Source organism: Coffea arabica, chromosome 9c, assembly GCF_036785885.1.
Source record: "Coffea arabica cultivar ET-39 chromosome 9c, Coffea Arabica ET-39 HiFi, whole genome shotgun sequence".
Classification (NCBI taxonomy): domain Eukaryota; kingdom Viridiplantae; phylum Streptophyta; class Magnoliopsida; order Gentianales; family Rubiaceae; genus Coffea; species Coffea arabica.
The window spans coordinates 7,859,726-7,880,044 of NC_092326.1; the positions used below are offsets into that span (position 1 = coordinate 7,859,726).

At 33.3% G+C, this 20,319-nt stretch overlaps 2 protein-coding genes across 5 annotated transcripts; both read right to left on the minus strand.

Moving 5' to 3' along the window:
• Window positions 1-1,767: 1,767 nt before the first annotated feature.
• On the minus strand, window positions 1,768-10,375 carry LOC113707611 (phosphoserine phosphatase, chloroplastic-like). Of its 4 annotated transcripts, none has more exons than XM_072065048.1 (10): window positions 10,216-10,375; window positions 10,020-10,088; window positions 5,428-5,678; window positions 4,462-4,693; window positions 4,179-4,311; window positions 3,994-4,101; window positions 3,180-3,273; window positions 2,665-2,814; window positions 2,534-2,587; window positions 1,768-2,113 (listed from the first exon to the last, which is right to left on the minus strand). In XM_072065048.1, the coding sequence occupies exons 4-10, from the start codon at window positions 4,682-4,684 to the stop codon at window positions 1,988-1,990; spliced, it is 888 nt and encodes a 295-aa protein (XP_071921149.1). In that variant the 5' UTR covers window positions 4,685-4,693; window positions 5,428-5,678; window positions 10,020-10,088; window positions 10,216-10,375; the 3' UTR covers window positions 1,768-1,987. The 4 variants fall into 4 exon arrangements, with proteins under 4 accessions (XP_071921149.1, XP_071921148.1, XP_027085672.1 ...); XM_072065047.1 differs by having other exon boundaries at window positions 10,020-10,120; XM_027229871.2 differs by lacking the exon at window positions 5,428-5,678.
• A 9,020-nt stretch (window positions 10,376-19,395) lies between these two features.
• On the minus strand, window positions 19,396-20,100 carry LOC113708353 (uncharacterized). Its single transcript, XM_027230815.1, has one exon. It carries the CDS (start codon window positions 20,098-20,100, stop codon window positions 19,396-19,398), a length of 705 nt encoding a protein of 234 aa, XP_027086616.1.
• Between the last annotated feature and the right edge of the window lie 219 nt (window positions 20,101-20,319).

A 20,319-nucleotide genomic window follows, 5' to 3' on the forward strand; every position in this document is an offset into this window, starting at 1 on the left:
TCAAGCTCGAACTCAATTCGAGTCGAGTTCAAACTCGGGTTTTACATTTTGAGCTCGTCGAGGTCGAACTCGAGTCTGAGTTTCATAAATCTAGGTTAAGATTCGACTCAATTGGATCAAAACTCAATTCGGATCGATTCGTTTGCACCCCTAATTAGCACCATGTGTAGCCGGTTTGTTTGGATAGGAAGTTATTTGAAATAATTACTGTAGCACTTTTTGTGATGTGATGTATGTGAGATAAAAAGAAAGTTGAAAATTGTGTGTATGATGCAAGCAAAACAAAATCTTAAGTTTTTATTTGAAAATCTTGCAATCCAAACAAATGTTATTCACACTAGTATAGGGGTACTAGGGAACTTGGATTTAATTGAGACGCTTGGGGACGGATGTCATGAACAAAACAAGTAGCACATTCACTTAATTTAGACGCTTGGAATAGATGTCATGAACAAAACAAGGACATCAAAATATACACGACTCAGAAGGGAATAAAGATTAGGTTCGAAGCAAAACTGAATACGATATCTCAATAACAAGTACAGATTCATGGAATTAATTAAAAAGTAAGTTGGTGAAATTGTATCTGCCCAAATCTAGTTTAGATGGAAGCAAAACTAAATACGATATCTCACTAGCAAGTACAGATTCATGAAATTAATTAAAAAGCAAGTTGGTCAAATAGCATCTGCCCAAATCTAGTTAGGAATGTTTAGGTGAAATAACTTAGCTCTAACAACTTTTAGTAAGTGCCTATTTATTTTTAATAACACCATTTTATGGTGTCATATCAGGACATGAATATTGGTTTAAAATTCCATTTTCTTACGTATATAGATTAAAAAGCTTACAAAAGTATTCTTTTATTATCACCTTGCTGAATGCGCATAGACATATTAAATTGTGTTCTTATTTCAGTATGGAACAACAAATATTGGATAAATCTAAATGAATTTTCATTAAATATAATCAAGTAATACGAGAGTAATCATCAATTAAAATGACAAAATATTTAAAACTAGACTTGGATGCTATTGGACAATGATCCCAAATATTAGAGTTCACTAATTCAAAAGGATATGCAACCTATTTATTGACCTAGGCAAATAAGGCAAACAGAGATACTTCACAAATTGACGTATCTCACTATATAAATCTTGAAAATTTGAAAACAATTTCTTCAAAGTTGGTAAAGATAAATCACCCAAATGACAGTAAACTTCAAGAGGTGTCATGATGAACAAACATGTAACAGGCTTTGGCATTTTCAAAGTTTCAAGTCTATAAAGGCTGCCAAACTCACATCCTCTACCAAAATTTTCCGATCCTAAAAAATACAATATTCATAGAAGGATGAGACAAAGCACTTAAGAGCTCTGGTAATTTTACTGACTGAGAGTTGATTAAAAGAAAAATTAGGCAAGTGTACGACTGAAGATATAGAAATAGAGGTTGTAGGAATAGTTACACCAAAAACCACAATCAAAGTACTTGATCTATCAGCCAAAGTAACACTTGGAAGATTTATATTAGAATTAAAGGAGGAGTGAATATGGTGATATAATGATTTGATGATTTAAGTACTATAACAGTATTCTTAATCAGCTAACATAGGTCCACTCTATCTTTTGCGATTAAAGAGTATGCTTTCATGGTTTAAACATATATGATTTGACTACTAGTACTAAGCTAGTTCGAGTTTTTCAGTTATTTCATTGCTGTTAGCAGCTACTAAATGAGATTCTATGTACAATCTATCATCAGGAATGGGCAAGACGGTTCAGGACTGTCATTTTCACAAATTACATACATAAAATGTTTGTCAAAGAATACATATACTGACGCAGAAGATCTTTGGAAGCATGGTAGTTATAACCCATAGAACTCTAGTACCCCCAAAAAATCAATAATAGTAAAGTGAAAGAAAGAGAACCACCACCCAAAAGGAAACAGAAAAAAGGTATCAATCAAGAAAAATGGGTGCATGCTACTCCAGGCTATCAACCAAGTCCTTAAAATTGAACACCAGCCAATCAGCTTTAGCTGCAACAGCTTCTCGAAGCTGAACCCCAGCATAGCATACAAATAAGTCGGCACCTCCTGGTTTGCGAGCCTACAAGTAGAAAGGAGTATAAATTCTGCGAGCAACATGAGAGTAAAAGCTCTTCATTTATTCAATTTAGATGCATTTTTGGGCCAAAACTTAGAATGATATTAATAATGCATGAAGCTTGAACAGGTTTTAAGATAGCCACTATAGACTACTTTGAAGCAATTAAAGTCAATGTATGGAATCAATTCCTCCATGGATTTACCAAGTTTGAGGTCTAAATCTTTATGTCTTGCTATTACTGTATGCAGACTTTAGATAAAGTCAGTTATTAGATTCTAGATATTGGACCATGTTAAACTCAAGTTAACATGTAGTAAGTTAACTCTCGTTGGGATTTACTTCTTGATTTTTTTTCCTTGGGTTGGTTGTATTCCGTAGATGAAGTGGTCACCAAACTAGACAAGATGAACACTTTTTTACCTCAAGATCAGTTGCACCATCTCCAATCATGACCAGCAATTTATATCCATTAGCCTGAAAACATTATCAAGTATTTGGTCAATATTCTAAAAACCAATACACAACAAACAACTACTAAGAGTTCAACTTACCTTCCTTATCTGCTGAACAGCAATAGCTTTTCCTCCACTCCTAGACGTTGGCTCATCTGTATCAAACCCCAAAAACTCTCCAGCACTTCCAAAAAGAAGTTGATTGGCAAAAATGTGGTCAACAGGAATTCCAAGAATTGATGCAACAGGCTGTTAAATTGTAGCAGTTAGAATTTTGACACAGTTGCAAGCACAAAGTATGCTTCCAGATGAAACATGTGCGATTCTTTTGGGGATTCAAAGCAAGGAACTATTAAAACAGGTAATATTGATGCAGGAAAAGTATCAACTTGGAAGCAGTGCAACATAAAAATCAGGTTACTGAACCTCAATTTTTTGGCCAATATTTGAACCATCAATTCAGAGAATATTTTAATCAACATCAATAATGACTATAGTATGCTAATCGGCATCTTGACACAATGGCAATTGATCCAAGAACTCCTAGCCTCAATTGTTATCTGGATGTGAAGAAGAAAAGATATATCAAAAGCCACTCAGAGAGAAGTATATACATTGATCATTTGGCGAAATCCTCCAGAGATCAGATAAACATCAGTGTTTCTAGCCTTCATCTTCTTGACTAACTCATCAATCCCAGGAGAAATTCTGCAAACCAAGGAATTCAATTAACCCAGACATTTTCATTACTTGGAAAATACAGATCAGCTATGGCTTGAAAAACACTAAATGGTTTAGTTTCGCGTAAAGTTCCATGCTATATAACAATACAGACCGCATATTATATACAAAGCAACGCCAGATGCAAAAACTCAAAAGACAGTAAAATATGATCAGATATTGTCCAAATAGAGTAGTTGCATAAAACTAATTGTTTCTTAATTATTTCACTTGAATCAGGGTTTTGTGTGCAATCAGAAGAGCACACCTTCAAGATGGCAGGCATTCTGAAAGGTCTGATATGCACATCCTGATACTAGATCTTGTTAAAATGCAAATTTCGCATGTCAAAGATATGTGTAACTCATAATCGTAATCCAAATTGAACAACTACAAGGTGCGACTTTACATGGTTGTAGTCAAGTCATTCACAACTAAACTTCACCATTTTAGTTTTCAAAATTGCACTGCAGTAATGATAAAAACTGATTGACTGTGCACAAGATTGAGAGATAAAACAAGTAGAGTGTCTTTTTTTTGGAGGTTTACGCCTGTATTTCACTTCTCCACACGTGATGATGTCCAAAGCATATGGAGCTTACATTGAATTGTTAAAGATAGTAGATGATGTATATAGGCCTCATTAACTGTCAAAAGAACTGAAGCAATTCTAGCATAAACTTCTCATTACTGAATACAGTTTCTTACCTTGGAGGTCTCTTTTCAAGGAAATCTTGGACTTGTGCTATTGAAGGATTAAACAGAGACAATCTTGCAGCCAAGGCATCCTCAAAAGGAATAGAACCACTCATTGCCCTAGTAATGAGCACATAATCAGATCAAACACTCAATTCTATGCACATCTAAACAAATGTCTATCGAAGGCATATCACCTAGCAGTCCATTCTGCAACAGCCTTTCCAGCTCCGCAAAACTCAGCAAGTTCATCAATGCCCTCATCTAGGCATACTGTACTATCCACGTCAAAGCATACAGCATCAGCATCGCGCCACACCTCAAGGACCTCTTACAAATTTAAAGGATGCATCAATTAGACATATCACCAATTAAAACTCATCCTTGTCTTCATTCGTACATACTATTAAATCTAATATGTCATCATATTTTATACATTACATACAAGAAATAAAGTTTTTCTCAGACCTTGAAAATTACCTTTTGATGGCAATGCTTTGTTGAACTGGCCCTCTTTTGAGGCCTCCAATGGCTGAACCGAAGCATTGATTGAAGTGTCTGATTTAAGATTTCTCATTGCCTCCAATTTATTACCAAAGCCAATTGTCTTTATCCTCAGAGAAAATGTAGGGAAAAAAACAGAACTTTCTTGTGTAGAATGGGTGCGAATTGGGTTCAATTGTGCACTAATTAATCCCTCCATCAAAGCTCCCTGATTGTAGCCAAAAATAAGCATTATATCATTTTCAATGCCAAAAATCCATACCGACAATCATAAAATTCATCAACAATTTGCATTAAAATTCAACTAAACACAATAACCATTAGTATATAGTGAAGTGCTGCAATAAAAAGCGGAAAGAAGGGATGTGGATCAAATCCAAAATGTAGCAAAATGCGAGCTTTAAGGAAGTGAATTCAATAATGAAGGAAACTCCATTTCCACATGAACTTGTATAGGCAGCTACAAGAATCAATACTATAAGTTTTCATACAGATGGCATATAAATTTAACTTCCGACCACTCTTAGATCATAGATAGGCCTTCAATCATTCAATAACCAACCAAAAATAACAAAATAACTTCTATGAACCAAGATCAGAAATTGCAGTCAAAGACAATTAAATCAAATCTCTATACTTTTACTCCAATATCTGATGCCAAACCAATACAACCATCATATATGTAGCAAGCAGACGAAGTAAAACCAAAAGAAAAATTGGAAAACAAAGGCCAACCCACTAAAGATTTGCTGAAACAGTAACGAGTGAGGATACCAAAGGGCAGGTACAGTTATGTTGTGCCCGATTTCAGGGCATGGAAAGAAAAAGGTAATTAATGACTATAATTGGTTGGTCCAATGAGGAAAGCAAATTAATGTATCGGTTCAGTACAGATAGATGCTTGAAAAGATGGGATAGAGGGAAAGGAATGAGAATGCCAACCAGAAGATAAGGTAGGGGAGCTGAGGAAACGAATGTTTTAGCCAATCTCAGCCTCTTATCAAGTGCTGCAACATGCTGCTACTCCATGTTATGCGCTTCGGAAATTCATGAGAAATTTTCCAAAGGAGTTCAACTGGAAAATAATGAGGAGGTTGTTGGAGAGTCTGGTAGCATTCTTGATTTTCCTCCCTTTTTGAAATTATGCCGAAAATCGAAATCACAACCCCAGGCCCCCTCTGGCCCATCCCCAACTGCCCTCCGCAAATTAAAAAAAAAAAAAAAAGACTTCAGAAAACGATGTCGTAATTCAGTTTTTTCCTATACATAGTTACACCTATGAAAAATCCACTATGGGGAAACGACGCTGCTTGAATTTTAGTTGATCAGTAGATCTACAAATAGATTTTATTTTATTTTTTTATTTTTTTATTTTTGTCATTTTGCAGTTGATGTTGATTTTGTTTCACCTAAATCAAGAGAAATTAGGCCTGTCAATCGGGTCATATGAACTAAGCTTTCAAAAGCTCAGACTTAGCTCGTAACACTTTTAGGATTGGGATTAATAAATGTGATAATCATACTCAACTCACAAAATATTCAAGTTTTGAATATTATTCGGGTTTAGCTCAAACTCGTTTATTGCTCCTCAATTTTCTTAATATAATTACTATAACTATTGAGTTGTAAAACTAATTTAACATTCATAGGGCTACAACATTAAACTAAATATGAACAAATATAGTTCTTAAAAAGTACATAAACTAAGAATTTTTCAATAATATCTAATTCGTTTAAAGTACATGAAAAATAATAATAAAACATGTGGTCATAAATACAATACATTTTCAAAGGTTGGAACTTCTTCATAACTTTGTGACTTGAATCCAAATATGCTTGATGATTTGTGTTTCTAGACAAAAAAGAAATTAACGAATATTATGTCAACACAAAAATTTAATCGACAATAAAAAAAAGTTTTTAGTTATGTATTACTAATATTAGCTCTCAAGAAAGTAGAGGAGTTTTCAAATGTAATTTTGTGTTTTATAATTTATATATATTTAGTATTTAGTAATAATATATTTGGATATATAATTATATATAATATCAAAATATAAATATTACATATATAGGTAATTTAAGGGCCGGCCCTATATCGGATATGGGTCTAATGAGCTCCAAGTTTAGCTTATATTTAATTCAGATCTAATTTTTAGATTCAAACTCAAACCGACTCACTTAAAGGTCGGGCTCATCGGTTTTTTTCAGGCTGAACGAGCCAAGCTTGACCCAGTCCGATCCTATTGACAATCCTAAGAGAAATACAACATTCAGTACAAAAAGGTCAGAACTATCCCATCTAATAAATCTGGGATTCACACACAACCAATGTTTCTCAAACTAAAATAGTGATTTTTTTTCCCAAATTTTGTATAAAATTCACAGTATTTAGTGAAAGAGCCCTGCTTTCTAACTGCTTAGTAAATACTTTCTAAACTGAGCTTCATACTAAGTAAATACTTTCTAATTAAATTCAAGTCGAATTGTATTATTTCTGTTATTGTGAGTTCTTGTAATCTTATATATACTTTCTTATAATTTCTCTGATTGATATTGATTGTATATTCAAAATTACAACACAGTTTCTCTGATTGACATTGATTGTATATATTCAAAATTACAATGACAGACGGTCTACGAGGCTTGCATTCAAGTCCAAGTACTACTTTATGGGCAAAATCAGCTCTCATAAGTTATTGTGGATTTTCCATTGTCTCCACCTCACCCACCAGCTCCATCTACAGCGTCAAGATGTTGGTGAGTGGATTTCTAGCTGTCTGATTACGAATCAGACTCTATACTTTGAAACTTGATCGAGAATTTATCGAAACAAACTAATATGAAATTTTCATTGCAAAATGCAAACTGTATTTTTTGAATAGAACATAAAAACAAATGCATACATTCCAGACAACTACTCAATTACATGCACCTATTTAAAGCTGCCGTTTTAACATTAAGGGTCCGTTTGGTTGGACTGAAAATATGAAAATATTTTCCATCGAAGTCATTTTCCTGGAAAATCACTTCCTTCCCCATAATTTTCCAATGTTTGGTTATTAAGTGAAAATATTTTCCAAATTTCTTTTTCCATCATTTTCCGATGTTTGGTTTGTCAATGAAAATATTTTCTGATATATTTGTTGATATGTTGCAAATGTTTTTCTACTCTCAAAACATTCATTTCATTACAAGTTAATTTTAGTTTCTATCCATTATAATCATATTATCATTTTTATAAAATATGTATTCATATTACACCATGAATTCTTAAATGGAATTATTAATGATACTAATGAATTGGCTTTTTATCTTCCTTTTAAAAAAAAAAGATTAAGGGCCGAGAGTCTCGTCTATCAAATTGGATGCCGCAACATTTCCTTATTGTCTCAAATCAGTCATACTAAAAAAAATTAGATAACCTCTGCACTAGAAACAACATCTTTTGTGAAATGAACTAAATAAAACACATATTTTGGTTCGTTTTTCATTATTGCACTGGGGCTGGGAAAGAAGACTTAAAAATCAAGAAAACCTAGCTGAACACTATTCTTTATTGGTATAGTATCATGTCATTATGTTGTTCCTTTGAAAAAGTAGGGAAAATAAAAAAAATTTGAAACCAAAGATGCCCAAAGAAAAATGAAAGTGAAAATTATCAGCTTTAGGAAATAAAAAGTGATAAAGGGGGAAGAACCTAAATGCAGAGAATCCTATAAGGAATATAAACCAAGATTTCAGCTCCAGAATCAAAAACCTTATTCATGGTACAGAATTAGAACCATTGGTACATAAAAGCACCTATCAAGCCTAGAGTGACTCAAATCCCTGCTTTTAAAATGTTGTCAGCCTCAGTTGAATCAAAAATCTGGAACAATTCAATACATACAGAGGCAAATATATGCCAAAATATAAAATATTGCTCAACAAAAATGAAAATCACATCTCCAAATGGAAAACGGTCCCAAAGGCCCAATTATTAGTGATATAACAGTAGCAGGTAAACGAAATTGCTCTCCACCCGTGAAGCACAACCTATTATAACTCAATTGCTCTAAATAAGACAGGTAAACGAAATAACAACAATAGCAACAAGAATGAAAATCATGACAGCCCATCTAATTCTAGCGTTCCAGAACTCATTTTCTGTACACAAAGGACGTAAGATTTTGTCAAGCAAAAACTGGTTTAGACCTATATAACAAGTATTAGAACCTGGCTCTGTTCCAGTTTTCCACAATGTGAAAAGAACATCCGAAAGCCAGTGTTTCCTGATGTCAGTGGAATATCAAGTGCTCTCTCTCATTGTTTGTCCTGATCTAAAAGTTCTAGACTTATTATTTTAAATGTCTAAACAATGTGACTTTAGATTTACATGCTTCTAAAATTAGGGACATAACCTCAGCTAAATGTGTACAAGTATTACTCCTTAGAAAAACAAGAACTTTTAACTTGAAAATGCCAAAATGGGACCAGAATAAGGTTTTTTCTTGATATTCTAGATGTTGGAACTTGGCACTTGGAAATAAAGTCAAGTGATGAAGCAAGCAGGATACATGTGATAAATGATAAGATTAAATGATTTAGGACAGATAGAGGTATCATCAGAAACAGGGAAAGGTGCTGCAACATTTCCAAATCATCTAGATGTTTTAGAGAACTACGAAGCCTAGCCTTGACAGTGAATGAAGACTTTGAAATTTGCCAACCAACAAGAACTCCATCAATATATTTGTTGCTCGAGAAAAGGACCAAAGGAATTCATGAGTCTATCTGAAATTAAACGCTGATAAGTACTGCTATAAATAAAAGATTTGTGCAGCCCTTATAGAAGCTAGCATTATTTAACAACCCAACAAGATAAACCCAGCACCTTTTTTCTGTTTTGGTGATTTTGTCCCCAGTTCCCCATGATGTTTATGGACTATGTCCTGTGTAAGTCCGGTTTTACTTCTGGCCACATCTTCTTTATTAGAGTACTTATTTGTGGTTTCTTGTATTTGCCAAGACGACAAACCTGAGTGATCATTTTACGACAGAGTCGTCATTGCCATTGGGTGATTCGCTTGCTGCAATGTCAAAACATTCATTGATTTGGGAATATGTCCAAAGCCTTTTGTGTTTCCACGGTTATATTCCCTTTTCAATCAAGCAGCTATGGCAAGAATCAGCCCGTGGCTTCACAAACTCAATGAATTCACTAAAACTTTTACAAATGGTCTCACCAGATTGTAAGAAAAACACTACCCTACCCTACCCTACCCGGATTCTGAGCAAGTTAGAGGGCGGAGACAAAAGCGCCAAGATTAATAATCAGATTCCACGTATCAAAAAACCCCCAAAACTCAGCAGCCAAATTAATTCATTAGCATCAATCAAATCAAATGTAACCCTAATCCGGCAAAAACAAACTAAAACAAAAGCAACCACAAAAATTCATTCAAATCCAACTTCAAGAATCTACACCAGTAATTCTAGACAATTTTTCAAAGGAAAAGGGAGGAAAAAAAACTAATAAGAGACCATCATACCTCTGGAAATACTTGAGGAGTCTTCACCCTTGTTAGAGATGCTGTTGCAGGAACGGGGATGAGATGTCGCTGCCAGAGTGGGTATGAGCCGTTAACATTGGCTGCTTTTAAAGGAAAAGAGAGAGAGAGAGAGAGAGAGATGATAATTGTAGCTGATTTTTAAAAGGAGAATAACCTAATTGGAAGAGTTGCTTACCTCTGAAAGCGGGTCTTTGCCGCAGCTGGAGATGCCGCCGGCGAAGAAGGGAGTGGTTTGCCGATGAGACGTTGCTGGAGATGGTCTATTATCACTGACGAAGAAGGGATTGGTCTTTTATCGATGGTTCACTGCTGGAGGCTTACGAAAGGAAAATAAAAGTTATTTTCCTCCGCACGGCGTAACTTATTTTCTGTTAGAAATTATTTTTTCGAATTAATTATCAGCCAAATAATGGAAAATATTTTCCCAAAAACATTTTTCACCCAAACAAATGGGCCTTAGGGCTAAGGCCCATTTGATTCACGGGATGACACACAGGATTCAATTAATCATCTGGTGTCATCCCATATTTGGTTATATTTTATATATGGGATGATACATTCAAACTATCCGAATTAATTTTCTATTTATGGGATAAAATACTCCTATGGGCAAGGTGATATTAGTCATTCTGGAATGACTAACAAATAGGATGATAAAATTTTTTACTAATTTATCTTTATAAACAGTACAAATTTATACTCTCATAATTATATAACCCTACTCCCATATTATAAAATATAACATGAATGGACTAATTTGCCTCTACTAATTAATTTCAAAGTTATTTGACTAATATGCCTCTACTACCAACATAACAATGGGAGTGTTTGGATACAAAACTTATCCCAAATAATATTTTGCTTGCATCATAAACATATTTTTCAACGCACTTTTTTATATTTTCAATCACCTTTTTATCTCACATACATCACATCACAAAAAGTGTTACAGTAATTATTCCAAATAATATTTCAAATAATACACTATCCAAACAAACCCAAATATTTGAACTAATTTGCTCTTGTGAATGATACAAATTCATACTGACTATTATAAAACCATACTCTCACATAATAATATGATAATAAATGGATTAATTAGCTCCTACTAATTATATTAAAAATTTTTTGACTAATTTGCTCATACTAACATCACAATAAAAGGTCTATATTGCCCTTAAACTAAATTACCCTTACTAAGCTTATTTTCTCAACTAAATTCTATATGGATACACAATCCTATCAATTGGCCTTTGTGAATGAGAATTTCAATAAGTTCAAACTTGACCCAAAGAAAAATCTTCTATATTGGTTTGAACTCGACTCATTTAAAGCTCTTAAATAGGTTTTGTCTTAATCGATTTAACCCTAATTTAGCCAAAACTTGACCTGTCATTTAATTGGAAGGTAGCAGGGAAAGGGAGAGTGAAGAAGAAGGGGTGAGGTGAGGGGAGGAGGAGAGAGGGGAAAGGAGGGGGAGAGAGAGAGAGAGAAAAAAAAGCAAAAAAAAAAAAAAAGGAAAAGGAAAGATAGAAAAAGAAAATTTTTTAAGTTTTTCTACAAGTTCTACACTAAGGGCTTGTTTGACAAAGGAGTTTTTTTGCTAAGTTTTTCTCCTATAAGTTTTTTTAACAACTTTAATTACAATAATCTATATCTATATAAATTTGAGAAGCGTTTTTTAGTAATAAACTTCCACACACCTTCCCTTTCTCAATTCCATTTTTCTACCATTTTATATTTAATTTGTTTTGTAAAATACATCATGTCCACCTTTTCATCAAATAAGAATACCACTCCAACTAATACTCCTCCCCTCACACAACTTCTCACTCTAATTAATACTCATCCAATCAACAATTCCATTTCAATTAAAACTCCTCCAACCCAATAATAAGAGATAACAACATAATTTCACAAAAAACTGCAATTTACCATCTCTTTGAACTTCTTTCTAGAGTGAATGAGTAACAGGCACTGAATTGTGGAGATATGAAGAGGGAATGAGTCAAATGTGAGACTACCATTTGGGTTTGTATTCCATTTCTTGAGCTCTGATTTAAATAAATAATTAAGATAATAACCTTACAAAGAAAATAAGGAATAGGAAATGCAATTTTGCCTAACCTAAGAAATAGGATAAAACACATAATACTATAAAAATCTATATCTATAGGTATTATGGGGATGGTTTTATGGATGATTAAATCAGAATACTTATAACTCCTCATTATTTTTTATAGAATTTTAAATTTTTTAATTGTTATATATTTTTTCATGTCTTTTGAATTTAAATGTAAGAAGTGGCTTACTTATATAGGAATTTGATTTGAAATCTATTAATGTGAGGGTAAATAAAGAGGAAATTCACCAACCTTACTAAAAGTAAAAAAGTAAATAACAATATTTTACTCTTCAACTCAGTAATCCTAAGTAAAAGGGCAAATTATATGGAAAAAAAATAATATTCATTGGTCATGGATTTAAAATATCAATAATAGTACCATTTGTGAATCCTAAATTATGAAATTACTAAATAGAAAACAAAGTACTACTAGCCTAAAAAACAAATTATGAATTTATAGGGTTTGAGAGAATGGTGAAGGGAAACGAATAGAAAATTGGGTGGCAAAAATAGAAAGTTAGAGGTTAGCTATAAACGAGAGAAAGAGAATATCAAGAAGTTAAAGAGTGGTGGGAAAAGTCAAAAAATAAAGATAAATTATTACAAGATCGGACGAAGAGAGAGGAGAAGAAAGCATGAGATTGTAAGGATATGACAGGAAAGATGACACCGTGGTAAGAGGTTTGAAAATCATAGAAGGCAGCGGATAGTTAATTAGCAGGTAAGAGAGGATAGAAAGAGTGATAGTTTTTAAAAATTTTGAAAATTTTGAAACACATCTTACAAAGATTATTTTAAATATATATTAAAATTTATGAAGAGCATTATTCTATAAGTACTCAACAATTTAGGATTACAAAATGAGAGAAATTTTTTTTAAAATTGAGGAAAATGAATTAGTTATACTTTATATTTTTAATGTTAAAAATTTTGATATATGGGTATAAAATGATATATTGATAAATAAGTTTACAATTGCTTTATCATATAAATCGTTATAAATTAAATTATTTTACTAAAATTGTTACCATATATTGACAAATAATAGGTTAACAAATTTTGATTTCAACTTATTTAAGATATTAAAATTAAGAAAGTCCATTTTGTACTTATGAAATAATTTTTTTTTAACATGTTAAGCATGCACTTCTTTAAATTTTTTTTGTTTATATACTTTATTTTATACTATAATATATAAGTATTGTTTTGAATTGAAATATAAATTCGTGCATAGCATGGGTCAGAATGCTAGTCTTAAAAAATTTCTCAAAATGTTTAAAATATACAATTCAAAATACCTAAAAACACACACAAAAAATTACCTTCTTCCTTTCTTCTTCTGAGGGGAGAGGGAGAGAGAGGAATATGAGGAAAAGAGAAAGAGAGGAGAGCAAGGAAGGAGAGAGAGAAAAAAAAAAGATGTTGTTGCAACGGCGGCCGTTTAGGAGGAAGGGAGCGAGAAGAAGATTGTAGTGGGATGGGGGAGAATAAAAGGAAAGAAAAGAAAGGGGGAAAAAAAGAAAGGAAAAAAAGGGAGAAAAATGAAGTTTTTTTTGTTAAAGAAAAATTTTTACATACCTCAAAATGTTTTTTTGACAAATTTTATAATAAATTACAATAAAATTTTAGATAAACAAAAAAAAAATTGGTGAAGGAGTTTTAGAAACTAAAAACACCATTTGTCATGCCGGGCCATAGTTAACACTGAAAAAGAATTGCACAAACCGCATCAAATCTTCAGTCCTCTTTGTCCCCTATACGAAAAAGCTGCCACTTGCCCATAATTAATACACTTCTCTACAAAGCCAGTTAACATATTTAGTGTTATTATCGCTTTACTCTCTTAAACTATATTACTATGTAAGGCCCGAAAACAACCCTTTTCTAGGCGACCACACAATGGAGCAGTTGATAAGAAAGCACAAGTGCTTGTGAGTAGAAGAGATAAACAATTTAAAGATCATAAACGTAAGAATAAGTAAATAAAAAGGAAAGAATTGCAAACCAATTAACTACCCAACTCCTCTTGAGCTTGTAGATTGATTCAAACAAGTTACTTCAAGTTGATGAATTACAATCACTCTTGTGTACAAAGGAAGGATCACTTCCTCCTCGCCCCAAGCCGCACTTGGTCAAGCAAGAAAGTTTTACTATCACTCGGATAACCCTCACAGAGCTACACTCATGAAGTATTCACTCACAAATGAAAAGCTTACAATGAACCTCACACCACTAAGACTACAAATCTTCTTTGAAGAGTATTTTCTCACTAAAATCTCTCTAGATCTTTTGTATCTTCAGTGTGCCAAAATTGTTTGAAATATCTGACCAACCACTATTTATATAGAGCCAAGAAAGTGCCTCATAAATGCTTCCAACGGATAGAAAGTAGCTGAACAGTCAACTATCCGTTGGCAGTGTCGAACGTCCGATAGCCCTGTTTTATGCGTCCGACAGCAGGCAGAGAGTTTAAGAGATTTTCTTCAATTCTTTCGGACGTCCGGTAGGCTGGTTTTCTGTGTCCGAAGGTATGATGTAAAACTGGGAATTTTTCTTCAATTCCTTAGGACGTCCGGTAGGCTGGTTTTCTGCGTCCGAAGATACTCAATGGTTGTCGGACGTCCGATGCAGTCTTTTTGAGCGTCCGACAGCTTTCAGCAACCTTTGTCTTCTTTCAATAGCACTTGTTCATGAAATCACATAACTTCATAACTGAAAATATTTCTTGGAGAGATATTAGTATCATCCATTTGTTTTGTAAACATCAAAAGATAGGGATCAAGATCAACACACTATTATCAATTTACCCCTCAACGTTATCTTTTAGTCACTTTACCGCCAGAAGTAATTCAATTCAATATGTTAAGAAATTTTGGACAAAAATACTCTTTTATTTTATAGCATTACTACATTGTTATTATCACTTTATTCGTTTAGATTATAGTGACACAATCACTTTAGTTTCTAACATTATTTTCTAGGCATTTTACCTCATCGTTAATCTAACTAGTATGGTCAAAAAATTTTAAATATATTTATCCTTTTTATATATAATTAAAAATAAAAATTTGGAATGGTTATTCTTCCTTTTTTTTTACTTTAAGAGATCAAAAAACATAAAAATAAAAGAGTTTTGTCAAATTTCTTTTTTTCACTTTTATTAATACTAGGAAAAGGAAAAGAGATAGGAAAGAAGGAGACAAAAAATTAGATTTTGTAAAAAAAGAAAAAAAAAGAAAAGTCTAACATTATCGTATTACTTAAAGGTTGTCGAGATTAGGATTGGAATTTGGTGGTAAACAAAAAAGTGAAATAATTTTAAAATAATAAAAGTATGTAATTCTTTTTTATTTGTAATTTTTAAAAAAAGAATTGAGCTCTCCCCCTCCCTCTCTCCATCTTTCTATTTTTTTTCAATATTAATAAGATTGTCAAGAAGAAAGAAATTAATACTTTGACTTTTTTTTTTAATACTAAAAAGGAGAAGAGTCACTTTAAATTTTTTATTATTTTTATTATGCAAAGAGGAGGGTGTTTTCTTCTAAAGTTTTTTAATTTACTAAGTTGGTTTAATGGTAGAATAAATTATCTAAAAAAATAACTCTAGGGGGTAAATTGATAATGAGACTATATTTTATGGGGGTAAAGTGATAATAATTTTAAGGGTTAAACATGTCTTTTTACTTTAATTAACAAACTCCGTTAAGTTTGACCGTTAGTCTTGGAGGTAAAGTGACTAAAAAATAGCGTTAAGGGGAAAATTAATAGGAGCACCAAATGTTAAGGGGGTAAAGTGATAATAATCCACACATTTAATACTTAGGTTTCTTCATAGTATTACACTAGAGGAACCAAGCTGTGCAAGGCACAGCCTTGGCCCTCCTAAAAATACTGATCATTGGAAAAGCATATATAACAATTCTAGTTGCAAAATAGGTACATAATATCATAATTACCATTCATAGATTGCTGTCAATAATTTCAGTAGCAGTTACACACCTTTCAATACAATTAAGTCTCAAGTAGAGATACATAATGCATGCTAATAGTTACATAATATCATATATTAGAATTCATTAACTTCTAGTCATAGCGAGAATGTTAATGGATTCTAATATGATGGCAAATGATAGCATGCTAAAAGTTCAGTAGCATCCATGATGAACAAAAGAATGAACAAAAGAGGACATGAGGCTGTGTGACTGCTTCATTTTGCAGATTCACGTGGTTTCTTGAGAGGGCTCATATGAGCAGATTTTGAAGATGCAAGCTTGTTGTCTTCAGGACCATTTTTTCCAGCAATTGAGGGAACAGCTTCAATGGTTGTCTTCTCAGCAGAACGTACATTAGTTCTGGGAATTGGAGTTTTAAAAGTTAAGCTTCTTTTTACAGTAATGTTTGAAGAGGCTAGCTTATCTGCATTATCAGACTTGCGCCCAATTGAATCTAGGATCATTTTTATTGTTGGGCTGAAGATTTGCCTTCAGTGGCAAGTTGGTCAGTGACAGTGGAGCGAGCAGTTAAATCAACCTGTTCAATGGTGCTGGTCGGCTTCTCAGTTATGGTTGGAGCAGTTGGAACAGGCTCTTCCACAGGATTAGAGACAACTGTGCGCATGATTGCCGGGTTGATTTCAGCCAATTCTTTAGCAGTGTATATTTTGACGATGCTATACTTATCATCTTTCTGCCTTTGATAATTCGAGTCAAAATGGTGGACAAAGCATAGGACTTCACGGTTATCAATTGCAGATGCAATTTCAGAAAATACCTCAACACCCTATATTTTGCAAATAAACAAAAAAACAAGCTCAATACCCTGTATTTTCAGAAATTTTATAGACTACCAGAAAATGTAAACATGATGCAATTTCAGAAGAAAGCTTAATAGTAACATAGATTGAAGGCGACGTGAGCTGGGAAGTTCCGACGACATGAGCTGGGAACTTTCCTTTAACATTCCAGCCCAAATTTCTAACTTTTTACAAGTTTTCAGCCAAACATCTTATAACACTTGAGATAAACATATTGCATGCATTTGCTAACATTATTTTCCAAAGAAACATTGATAACAAGCTGCAACTTCAGCTTTCTCTGTCGGTTCCTGCTATTTTTTTTTCTTTCCAATAGCTAATCAGTTATTAAACAGAATTTTCCTCAACTAAAACTCATTTTTCCTAGCTAAAATTCAACATGCAACTTAAGAATTCAGTTATACCAGATAATTAAAAGATTGTTGCAATCTTAATGCTGGCTAAAAGAAACTTTTAGCTAGTTCCAGTTAGGAATTTTGTTTCTTGACTACGATTGAGTCTTGTCCTTGGAAAGAATAGCAAAATAACTAGAGGGACATTACCAGATTTGCAGGCCAATCAATGCAACCATAGACAAAAGAAAATAGAGATATTGCATGTTAATAGTATGAGTTTTTCAGCATCTTACGTGTTCATCAGCTTCACTTAGTTGTACTGCTGTGAATGGAATGAGTTTTTCAGCATCTAGACCAAATAATACTACATACATTGAACTTGTTCCGTCATCAATGATAATTCCAATACGGCATCTAGTATATGATAGCAGTGAATAATGGTTAATCAATGAAATAAAACAGAATTATTGTTAAGAGCACTGTTGTAAAATTGCATGCCTTGTTTACCTGGCTTCAACGGCACTTTCTTCTCTGCAAGATGGACATCTAATGATCCATTCCAAATTAGCATCTACAGCCTTTTGACAGTTACTACATGCAGCATACCAAAAAGATCGCTGCTCAGCTGCCAAAGAAGTATTTCCTTGTATCCAAGCAATCTTGACCTATAGTTTATATTGTATTAGATGCAAAGTTAAGTAATTCATTTTTCACTAATGTAAAAGGTAAGAAAATAGTATAAGTCAGTTTGGACGGAGGCAGCAATTTGGTTGAGTCTTTGTAACTGGCCTCCTCAATTAGTTGTGCAATTTCTTGCTGATTCTGATCATACCTGTGAACATAAATATGATATGTTATATTTTTCAGTCTTTATGTATAATTATAAAGCATGATATGCTTACCATTGCCTTAATACAGTGGCTTGAGGAGTTGGTGGATTCACCAGTAGACAACTTGCAAGCCTTGTTGTTAGACATAGATCTATGAAAATAGTATATAATTAGCTCATTAAAGTTGAAGTATGGTAGGCAAAGCAATAATAATTTCTTGAGCAATGGGAGCTGTAACTTACAGTTAAAAGTAGTTACTTTGACTCTCATAACTATGATGATGTTGTTGTTTGCGATAGTGTTTGCCAGCTGTGCTCCTTCATTTGCTTCAAATTCGTTTCACAGAGTAAGGAGCATTGGCCTTTTCTAAAAAAAGCAATAAATATGATAAAAATTAAAGAATGTAATAAGTTTATTTAGTAAATTGAAAGTCTATTCTTTTGTTCCAATTGGCTTACACTTGATTAATAACAACCAAGTCTCTAGTCGTTGAATCAAGACTTTGTTCCCTTGAAGGAAAAGCATGCACGACAATATCCTGGATATCTATTATTCAAAGGAATATTTCAATCTAAGGATAAGCTGAAGATAACATAAGGAATACATTGGGATTATCTAAGATAAAACATGAACTTACTTTGCAAATTTTCTGTGTCAGCAAATCTGAATAAGTTTTCAAACGCTGTGAGCTCAAAGTGACACGGAATAACCGGTGGAACTTGCTCAACATACTCCTCAACCAACATTCTGTTATGGATTACCCAAGAATATGGGTAGTCACTGACCTTATACCTTGGTTCTGCTTTGCGAAGAGCTGCACTGGAGATATAGTATCTCCTGAATGGCATCAACATGCCAGCAAAAAAACGGATATCATTGCCATAGATGACTGCTGAAACCTTTGTTTCCTGTTGCATCATAAAGAAGAAAAGTTGTAAATTTGTAAAATAGTCAAAGATATATGCAAAAATTGAAGAAATATCTTTATTTTTTTGTTACCTCAGAATCTGTAAGAAGGAAGCGGCAGTAGTTCACAGGCCTTGCTCCTCGACTCAACTGAACATGTCCTCTCGCAACAACCTGAGCCAGTACTGTCCATCCTTTTACTCCCTCAACGACCTCATTCACTGGAAGGTAACGTCTTGCCATGCTTATTTATAAATGGTACAAACAGATGAATTTAATTCTAAATGTAGACTACAATTATGATAGGATTAATTAAAAATTGAAGAAACAGCAGAAGAATGTTCATTTACTTGACAGCTAATTGAGAAGCTTCAAGAACTTCTCTATATACAATATTTCTTGTCTGATTTATTCTAGATTTATCAAAAAATGGAAGCTTAATGAGTAACTTGACTTGTGAAACTGTTCTTGAACGTGATAACCCCACATAAAGCTGGCCATGAGAAAACACATGTTCTCTTAAATAAATACCTACAAAATCTAATGTTTGTCCTTGAGCTTTGTTAATTGTCATTGCAAAGCAAAAACGGATTGAAAACTGAGTTCTCTTATATGGGACAGGGTATTGCTCATCAGTGGGAGGTTCTAACGGAATTCTATGGATGAAAACATCTTTTCCAGCAAAATCACCTATAACTATTTGAGCATGAATAACATTTCGGCTCAAATTCCTGCATATTAATCTTGTCCCATTACAAAGGCCTTCAGTAGGATCTAAATTTCTAAGCAAGATTATTGGTGCATTAACCTTCAAGATTAGCCTATGTGGTGGAAGTCCACTTTGGGAAAGAGAATTCAAAAAGTCCTCATACTGTCCCTGATAATTTGGATTTAAGGTTTTATCAAAACTAAGATATTCTACTGCTTCACCTGGAAATTTGCTAATGAGAATGTCGTTCACCTCATCAACAAAATTATTTTTTGTGGACAGAATTGCTTGGTTGACTGGAATGTTAGCATCTGATGATCCAGGTATGGTATTGGGGTACATTAAATTTATCAAATTATCTAGTGCAAAATCAGCCTCACTATTTTCAAGCAAAATTGAAGAGGGAATCTTTATGTAGCTATCATCTTGGATTTTTTCAGTTCCATTGCCAACTCTCAATAAATATCAGTAAATGAGGGTTCTAATCGAGCCCTCATATTCTCTGTTAACTGCAATTTTTCAAGAGAAGGCTATAGAGGAGAATTTATTATGCAAGCATTA

Excerpts from the sequence above, each read along its gene's own strand:
- LOC113707611 (XM_027229871.2), bottom strand. The coding sequence starts at position 4,684 with ATGGAGGGATTAATTAGTGCACAATTGAACCCAATTCGCACCCATTCT. Across the intron at positions 3,274-3,993 it reads CTTGAAAAGAGACCTCCAAG|AATTTCTCCTGGGATTGATG; the intron begins GTAAGAAACTGT and ends CTTGGTTTGCAG. Across the intron at positions 2,588-2,664 it reads CTGTTCAGCAGATAAGGAAG|GCTAATGGATATAAATTGCT; the intron begins GTAAGTTGAACT and ends TAATGTTTTCAG.
- LOC113708353 (XM_027230815.1), bottom strand. The coding sequence starts at position 20,100 with ATGTACCCCAATACCATACCTGGATCATCAGATGCTAACATTCCAGTC.